The sequence below is a fragment of the Danio rerio genome, chromosome 7 (assembly GCF_052040795.2).
Source record: "Danio rerio strain M-AB ecotype USA chromosome 7, GRCz13ab, whole genome shotgun sequence".
Taxonomy (NCBI): domain Eukaryota; kingdom Metazoa; phylum Chordata; class Actinopteri; order Cypriniformes; family Danionidae; genus Danio; species Danio rerio.
This window is the reverse complement of record NC_141027.1, coordinates 19,208,223-19,217,583: the sequence shown is the minus strand read 5'-3', so window position 1 is coordinate 19,217,583 and position 9,361 is coordinate 19,208,223. Positions and strand designations below refer to the sequence as shown.

Here is a 9,361-nt window from a genome sequence, read left to right as displayed (position 1 = left end):
ATGTCCATCGTGGAGAAACTGCTAGGCTGAGTAGAGCATCGGCAGGATCGTCAGGCTGGCTCACAGGATCAATGCAGGGACTTGTTGTCACGGTGGTTTTTCATGAATCAATCTCAAGCACTTCATTTCTCCATGACCACCACAGCATCAGCTTGGGATACAGCCTGGTCCAGGATTATGAATACCTTGGGATCATTTCTTCACAGGTCTTGGATCGCATCAAGGGCACTGCATAGTCTCTAGGGACCTCTGAATGATTATTGCCAGGTGGACATAAAGAAAATAAGCATAGCTGCTGTTCATAGTGTATTTAAACGAGATGCAAAAACAGGGCGTTATAAATGAAAATAGTTATATAATCAAACATGTAAAGCATGTGAGAGTTTCTAACTCAATTAGCCCCTTTCACACAGTGATACCGGTAAATATCCGGAAAATTTCCGGAACGACTTTACCGGTATATTCAAAAAAGCGCTGTTCACACAGGCGAGGACGTTACAGAATTTTTCCGGAAAAGAGCATTCACACATCCATCGCAAAATGCCGATAAATTCTGACATCATTAACCAGAAATGAGCTGTAAACGGCTGCGCTTGTGTTTATAAACATTTGACTACATTACAAACTCTTCGGATTGATCGGTATTGAGTACAACTCCAATTAAAACATATAGAGGATCACTTTCGCATGTCGAGATGTTCATGATATGAGTGTGTGCTGGGGCTATGGGCGCTCACGGGCACACGCAAAGCTTGAAGGTAAACAAACAACGGATTATCATAAACATTTTATCGATGATTATTTACACAGTTAGCATTAAGAAGGAACATAGAAACGTTATCTGACTAACATCTAGCAGTTAAAGGTGTGTGGAAAAATATTCAAAGGCTTTATTCTCATAAACCGCGCGCAAGTGAATGCGTCTGACAGTTCTGATTGGCTAAAGCAGGTGTTTCACGTCAGTACGTTCTAGACGTGCAAGCGCTCTTTCCGCCAATCTTCCTTCTGCATTCACACAGCGCAGCATTCCGGCAAATTACCGGTAATGTTACAACTTCTCTTTCTGGAAAATAGCCAGAACGAATTTACCGGTATTTTCAAAAAGGACCTGTTCACACATACAACCTTTCCGGAAAATTGCCGGTAATTTTCCGGAAAGGTCTGTATGTGTGAAAGGGGCTAATGTCTGGTGTATTAAGGAGGAGTGTGTCCTACAGATGGTTGTTAAGCCAGCTCACCTGCGTGGAGCACATTCATGCATCATTGCCGTTATGTGATGCATTGAGTGTATGCTTTACTAAAAAGATGGGTCTTTAATCTAGTTTTGAACTGAGAGAGTGTGTCTGAGCCTAGGACATTATCAGGAAGGCTATAAAGGAGCCATAAATGAGAAGGCTCGACCTCCTTTACTAGACTTTGCTATTCTAGGTAGTACCAGAAGCCATGAGATTTGAGATCTTAAAGTGCAGGTTTAATTGTAGCGAGACAGAAGGTTGGTTAGATAAACAGGAGCTAGATTACACAGGAGTTAGTTAACTGCTTTAACATTATGTTCCTGTAATTAAATTGTTTGCATGACTGGTCGTTCTGTTGACTTTTGAATACACTGTAAAAAGCGATTAGCTGACTTTCAAAAAAAAAAGTGAGTAAACCCTTTGCCTTAAAAGCAATAAGATGATTTTACTTAAAAACAACGAATTAATCTTTATAATTATGCACATAGTCTGTTACTTAATAGTAGGGATGTACCGATATCACTTCTTTACAAACCGATAGGAGTATTTTAATTTGTGTACTTGCCGATACCATTCCCAGTGTTGGGTTGGGGCTGGAAGGGCATCCACTGCATAAAACATATGCAGGATAAGTTGGCGGTTCATTCCGCTGTGGTGACCTCAGATTAATAAAGGGACTTAAATTACTAGAGGCAGTTTTTAATTAAAAACTGAAATAGATTTTTTTTTTTTTTAAATATATGCTAAAAAAATATGCGTATAAATATTTTTTTTTCATATTACTTTATTCTACATCTTTAGGAAATGTTTTGGTGCCACTGTTAAGTTAAACCAGAAATAAATAGTGCTTAAAATGTCACTAAGATCTAGTGTTTAAACTGTAAATACTTGACTTTATAGTTAAATAGATAATGAGGTGAAAACTGCAAAAAGGTCCACTTTCATCAGACTGGCTACAGGCCTGTAAAGGGAAATGCTGAACAAACAGAATATCATTCGACCGCCATGTTGGCTCAGAGCTGCTCTATAGTTGCGCTTCGAGCTCCCCCTACTGGCGGCACACGGAGTTCCAAAATGGCTTCCGCGTGGTCCTGATGCTGCTGGATGCTGAACCAGTGAAGTGCGTCTCTAAAGCGGCTCTGGTCGATTTTTATTGGCTCGGTCTCTGTGGCGCAATGGAATAGCGCGCTGGACTTCTAATCCAGAGGCTCCGGGTTCGAGTCCCGGCAGAGATGCAGCGCAGCTCTCGGAAATGGAGCATCTTCATTGCTTTTATTATGCTATCGAAAGATGTGATGATGATGAGTGTAATGGCATGAAGAAAATCAGCAACTGTATGTGTTTATCAGGGGGATGCAGAACAATAATACAAAACACTGAAAACACTGAGATAAAGTAGAATATAATATGTATGTTATTTTGGAAAAACAATTCAGTGTCCGAATGTTCATTTTTATAATAATTATTTATTATTTGAGCTATGGAAAAATAAATAAACGAAGTAACGATTTTAAAATTCTGTTTTATTAGGTATGTGTTTGAATAAAATGTTAAAATGGACCAAAAAAAAAGATAATTGGTTAAAATAAAAATAAAAATCAAGGTAATTGCAACAAACATTGCTTTTTTGACAGTCAATTTGTTTAATTTTGATGCAGCAGAAATGTCATAACATTGTTGTTTAGTCAATGTTACATACAACTTAAAGTGACATTTAAAGGCTAAATTAGGTTTACTAAGTTTAAAAGACCCAAACATATAACCCAACTATAGGTTTTTAAAGCACCTTCCAAACTCTCTGTTATTTTAAGTGCATTGGGTTATACAATTTAGTTTATTATTAGTTATATATTATTACTTAGATATTTGATTATTTTGATCAAATTTAAATGTTATTTTTTTTCATTCTGGTATTACTATTGTTACTATTTCTACTAATAATTTGATAATTAAAGCTGTGTAAATATTTTACATAGAGTTCAAAAATATTGAAAATGCTTAAATATAGATCAGCTATGAAGTGCGCATTTGTATATCATCAACAATTGAGAGTGCTGGTGAAACAGATATAAAACACACGACATGGAGAGGTTATTTGATAAAAAAACAACAACATTATTGCATTAGAGCTTACATAAACTGTATTGCACAAAAACAACATTACAAACGCATAAAAATACAGCTGTTCTGTGTCAGTTAAATCATTTGACTGTTGAAACTAAATTTTTAACCCAACTGGTTGAGTTATTAAACAAATAACCCAACAAAGCACCAAGTATTTAACCCAGCTAGTTGAATTATTATTAAATAATCAAATAAAGGTAAAAAAATAACCCAACAAAGCACCCATTATTTTAAACTTAATAATTAGCCTATTTTTAAATAAATAATTCAACGTTTTTTTAGAGTGCATCGACTAATTAAATTTAGTTACCATAGTATTTGGTTTTAAAGTGATCATCAACACTCAAAAATCTATTTTTGCTGCTTGTTCAAACAACTTATCTAAAATGAGCTGAATCAACAAGATTATAGATTTTTTTAGGGTGGGGCAACTTGATTGATTTATGTTTAATCCACTTCAATTTGTAAAAACAATTGAGTTAAGTTAATCAGTTTGTGTTGGGACAACATGAAGCAATTGTGTGAAACTGCATTTTTTTTTAAAAGTGAACCAAATTTTGGTCGCTAGTTCAAATTCGGTTCGCCTGTTCGAATCTTGTCCGACAGATGGCACAATTCACAAACATATGCAGGCACTCCCTCAGCATATGCATGTGTATCAGAAAACGTCTAAAAGTGATCATTACAGTAGAGTTTCATACTGTATTTGACAGAAGCACCATCTAAAATGTTATTTCTTTTCCATCGCATCTATTGTGAAATTTAAATTGATCACTGCGTTTTCATCTTTACTGATATACAGTATTTACAGTAGCCTTCATTAGCTGCGGGTAGCTAAGCTGTGTCAACATTGTGCCATTCTTCAAGTCTTTACTCCTTACATTAGGAAGGGCTGAAGGTGAAGGTAAACTGAAGAATGTGAGTGCAGTGTTTGCGACGCGCATGAGGAGGTTTAGCTCGCAGCCGCGGGTCTCTGCTCTGCTCTTTGTCGCTGTGAGCTCTTGAGAGAGGGAGGGCAAATGAACCGGGTGGGTAAAAGGAAACACTGACGGGCAGAGCGAGTCAGTTCCGAGAGTCGATTCCTTCGAGCGTTTATTTCAAAGAGCTGGTTCGAAAACAGTTAGGCGAATAACCTATTTTATTGCGTATAGATTTTGGTCAGATTTTATATTCAGTCTTCCCATTTCTTTCAAATATATTTTCTTTAGGATGTTCGAAATTCAAAATAAAATTTGGGAAAAGTAGCCTAAATTAAGCCTTTACATACAGTAAATATTTTTTTTTTTTTTTACCCAAATTTTATGTTCATAAAGTGCATCTGGAAAGCAGTTATAGCACTTTACCTTTTCCACATATTTTATGTTACAGCCTTTTTTCAAAATGGATTAAATTAATTTATTTCCTCAGCATTCTACACACAATACCCCAAAACGACAATGTGAAAAAAAGTTGAACCTGTGTATTTACAGCCATTGCCGTGAAGCTCTAAGTTGAGCTCTGGTACATTCTGTTTCCACTGATCATTCTTGAAATGTTTCAGCAGCTTAATTGGAGTTCACCTGTGGTAAATTCAGCTGATTGGACATGATTTAAAAAGGCACACACCTGTCTATATATTGTGTAAGAATTCATAGGCCTAACTATTTTTTGTGTTATCTTATTTTCAAAAGAACAGGTTCTATATGAAGACGTTCATAAATCTAACATATTACTCATGGATATTACTAAGAACACTGAAAATAAGTATAATAAAACATATATCTTTTAGTAATTATGGTGAAATCAATCATTTATATTTGTTTTATGAGTCAGGAATCTCCAAACTTATTTTCTATGATATTGTATAAAATAGGCTAAATAGTTTTTTTTTAAATATATTTATTAAACATTAAGTTTTTTAAAGAAATCACAGATAGGCTACAAAAATGGACAAACTATAGCTACAGAAGACTTTTGGCTACTTTTAAAACAGACCTATGGGAATAGAGACTCTAAAATAGAATAGTCAAAACAAATTATTTGAAACGTATTCTTATTTGTTCATTTAGTTTTAATAATCCTCTGTACTTTTTCCTCTGCTTTTTAAAAACTTTTTTATTTCCATTTGCTGCTTTTATGATTCTAATCCATTTTGTAAATTATCTTTATTTAAATGTTTAATTTTTAGGGGAACTTTCTAATTTTATGTTTAAATAAACAAAAAAAGAATGCGATTGGCCTACCTTCTTCATAATAGACTAAACAGTCATAAAACAACGACGTTATAAATGAACGCGAACTTTTCCTGCGAGTCAGCGAGCTGTTGTTGTTTCGAAAACTTCAGAGCAGATTCAATCCCGCTCGTAAACGAGTCGGTTCTTCAGAATCAATTATACACGATTCAGTTTAAGAGAACGACTCGTTGGTGAATTGTACATCACTGAAAAGAAACAGAAAGGGAGGGAGGAGAGAGCAAGCGAGAGAGAGAGAGAGAGAGAGAGAGAGAGAGAGAGAGAGAGAGAGAGAGAGAGAGATGAACAAGGAATGTGCCACTAAAAAGAAACCGGAGCGTCGCTGAGGACGCAAGAGAGGAGGGCAGAAGAGGGAACGGCTGAAGAAAAAAGCCACCAGAAATGCGTTAAAAAGTAGCAAAGGCGGGAGAACAGGGGCAGCGCACGGCCAACACGTGAATGGAAGGATTATAATCCATCGTTTGGAGGGATTTGACGCTCCCCATGCGGAGACTTGAACCATGCAGGGTCTGCTGCTGCTTCTGAGTTTGGCGTTGAGTTTTCACAGAGGTAAGAGACTCGCTCGGCTTCATGAAGTTGTGTTTGTGTGAGCATTTCTTTTTTTATTGGACACAAAGCAGAAGGAGGAGAGTTTATAGCGGTTGCCCGGTCATAAAGGTGCAACGTGACCTTTGAGTTAGCAGTGCTGCCTGCCTGTACACCGCCGCTCGTCCCCTTCATAACCAAATGATGCCCCTGAGAAACTCTGCCAGTGCGGAAAACTGAGGAGCAGCGATCCCTGCCGTCAAACATGCTCTCGTCATGAGAATACAAATTAGTCGAGGGGTTTGAGGAGGGAAAGGACACGCGCACATGCACACGCATGCAGGGGTTTCACGCCAGACTCCCGCATAAAGAAACGCACCACTTTGTTTAACTCCTCTCAGGGTCGCTCAGGTAAATTCAGCACCTGAATCATCTGAATCTTCAATGCACATGCCGATTCATGTTTTGCATTGTGCATATCCAGGTGCGCCTGTAATAATGCATCCAGCGAGTTGCTAGGCGACAGCAGAGAGCTCTCTACCTGTTAGATTACAGCATCTTTTTCCCCGTGATCGCGCCTATGCGGACACCCTCCCCATTGTCTACTGTCACACACTGTGCATGTGTGTATGTGAGAGAGCAGGTACAGACCACTCCATCATAAGGTAAAGGGGCGTGTTTTTGTCCCGGGAAGGTGTATGATGTAACCCCTTTCTCATAAGATCCAGAATCAAAGCAGAAACATGCATATTCATCGAGATGTACCTTTCGAAACAGGTGACTCTTGATGGCTGCTTTGAATGACACTGTATGAAAAGATCTTGGGGAGATAATTATGGGCATCCAGACAGACATGGCTTTGTTCAGCATTACGTAGTATTTATAGCACAGAAACACAGATTGAATGAAATGCACAGGTAGCAAGATTCAATTAATGCACAGAAAGGTAAACACAGCCAAAAATGTTGTTCTCAATCTTCATTTCGATGCTGAGTGTTATTTTATTTGATTATATTTTCATTTTTTAAAGGAGTAAATGATGACCGCATTGGTTTTGTTGGAACAATTGTACAGTAATGCACATGCACTGATGTCATTTGCAATGATTTATTGCTGTTATGTCTTAAGGTGGAACGTATTAAGGTATCAGCGCTGAGAGAACGATGATACACTCAGGTTAGATGCCAACATGACACAGCCCTTCACATACCTCTTTCATTACCGGAACGACTTTTATAAGGTCAGCAGAGGCGGTTGCAATGACCTTAAAACAATGCCGACGTTGTCCTCCTAATAACTGTTCAATGTTGCTGTATGCGGTGTGCTAATATAGGTCAGCCTTAAACACACATGAAGCATAGCAAACAGCAAGCAGGTACTGTTGTAGCGTATTCTACTGTAACGGACGTTCCTTGTTGTCATCATGTTGGAAAAAGCTACATAATCCTTTTGTTTGCACTTGATGCAATTTCGTATGCATTAAAAAATTGCAGATCAGACTGGCCAGATGATGTTCAGAAGAACTTGTCCTGTATTCTTACCCTTCTCTTGTATATTTTTGGGGTTTTGTTTTTGATGACATTCTTGTGTAACGAAGAGGCCTTTCATTTTACAGTGACAAACTGTTTTAATGTGAGTTTAAGCATCCGGCTCACTTCATCATAGCAGCCAGGAGTCATTCAGAAGCAATGCATCTAATAAAACCTGCAGTCGTCCCATGAATCACAGGAACACTGGTGTACAGGCATGTCCTTTCGTTTAGCCCTGTATAAACAAAGAGCTCTGTTTAACTTAAAATCATGTTACTCTAGGACTTAAAGCTTGATTCGTAATACAGGATTTGTACTCGTTTTATTTTTGATATGCAACCCAGTATCACAACAGCGCAGTGATTGTGTGCATTTATGCAATGTCAGCATGAATTCCCATTTCACCAGTACTTTTTATGTATAAAAATTGCTCTAAAGCTCAGTTTAAAGAGTTTTTGTGAAGTAAAACATTAATTTTATTTATTTGTTACTCACAATTACATTTTTAGAGCTGGAATGAATATGCAGAACTAGGTATACAGGGATATGTACAACATAATCCATTTTTTAATGAATTTTGACTGTTTATTCATTTACATGGGAACAGCATTTTGGAGCAAGTTTAAGGCCCTTATTCTTCAAAAAACATTGTTTTTGTCCTTCGTTTGAAGGTAAAAAGAAGTTAGAAAAGGCTGAGTGATGGTATACTGCGAGTAGGCCTGTCAAAATAATCAATATAAAGTATCAACTTATGGCACAACACATGGACATGACCTCGATCATTTTTGGTGATGCATTATATCGTCTATACATAAACCAATTCTAGCAACATTTGAGCTGATTGTTGGTTAAAAAAACACTGTACACCAAAAAATTACTAAAGTATTTTTTCATGTGGGTGCCTGACGAATAAAAAAAGATCTGGTAGTAGATATCGCAGCCTCTGTTACTTCTTACCTTGCACTTTTTTGTTAACATTTATTTTTATTTATTTGTTTAGGATATATATGTGTTCACATTCTGATTCCATTGCCTGATTATTAAATTGTTAAAATTACTATAATTAAATGAAATATTCTTAAGAAAAAAGATTATGCGTTTTTATGTTGTGTACTCCTGCCTGACATGAATCAGTCGAACTTCCAGAAGACACCCACTGTGTAATCACCATGGATCAATGGTAGCTTAAAGGTTTTTACACTCCAAAAATGACTTTTGATGCTTGTTCAAACTACCTATTTAAAATAAGTTGAAACAGCTAAATTCTTAAAGTTTTTTGGGACAACTTAATTGTTTTTAATTTGCTTAAATTTGTAAAAACTATTAAGGTAACATGTTAAACATGAAGGAATTGTGTGGAACCCAACATTTTTACATTGCACAAGCCAAAACAAACTCTCCGAAACAAAAAGAATATGCTGAAACAGATTCAAAACAAACTCTTTCTTTCTTTTAAATGACGTCATTTCAGTTCTTTGAATTAGTGTCAAGTATAGCAGGTTCTTTACTATTATCGTCTATGAGTTTATGAAAATTGTTAGGACTATGCAATATATTGACATTTTGCCTATCACGATACATATTACAATGGTTTGCAATAAATGAGTGATTTAATACAAGTGTATACCTTTGTGTACCTGCTAGTAGCCCACTGTTCTTAGCACATCAGGCAATTTAGTTACACATCAACACATCTCTGAAACCAAGCAAAGTGGAT

At 36.7% G+C, this 9,361-nt stretch overlaps 1 protein-coding gene and 1 non-coding gene across 14 annotated transcripts in view; both read left to right on the top strand.

The window, feature by feature from the left end:
• Nucleotides 1–2,396: 2,396 nt before the first annotated feature.
• trnar-ucu (transfer RNA arginine (anticodon UCU)) lies at nt 2,397–2,470 on the top strand. Its single transcript has one exon. It is a non-coding gene; the product is annotated as a tRNA-Arg (tRNA).
• A 3,433-nt stretch (nt 2,471–5,903) lies between these two features.
• kirrel1a (kirre like nephrin family adhesion molecule 1a) overlaps nt 5,904–9,361 on the top strand; it is a 76,499-nt gene continuing 73,041 nt past the window's right edge. For 11 of the 13 annotated variants that reach the window (XR_015494649.1, XR_015494648.1, XR_015494647.1 and 8 more), the window contains exon 1: nt 5,904–6,139. Coding sequence is in view for 7 of the 13 variants with exons in the window: in XM_087259052.1 (XP_087115178.1) it covers nt 6,091–6,139 (49 nt within the window). In the remaining 6 variants the exon portion in view is untranslated. 13 annotated transcript variants of the gene reach the window in all.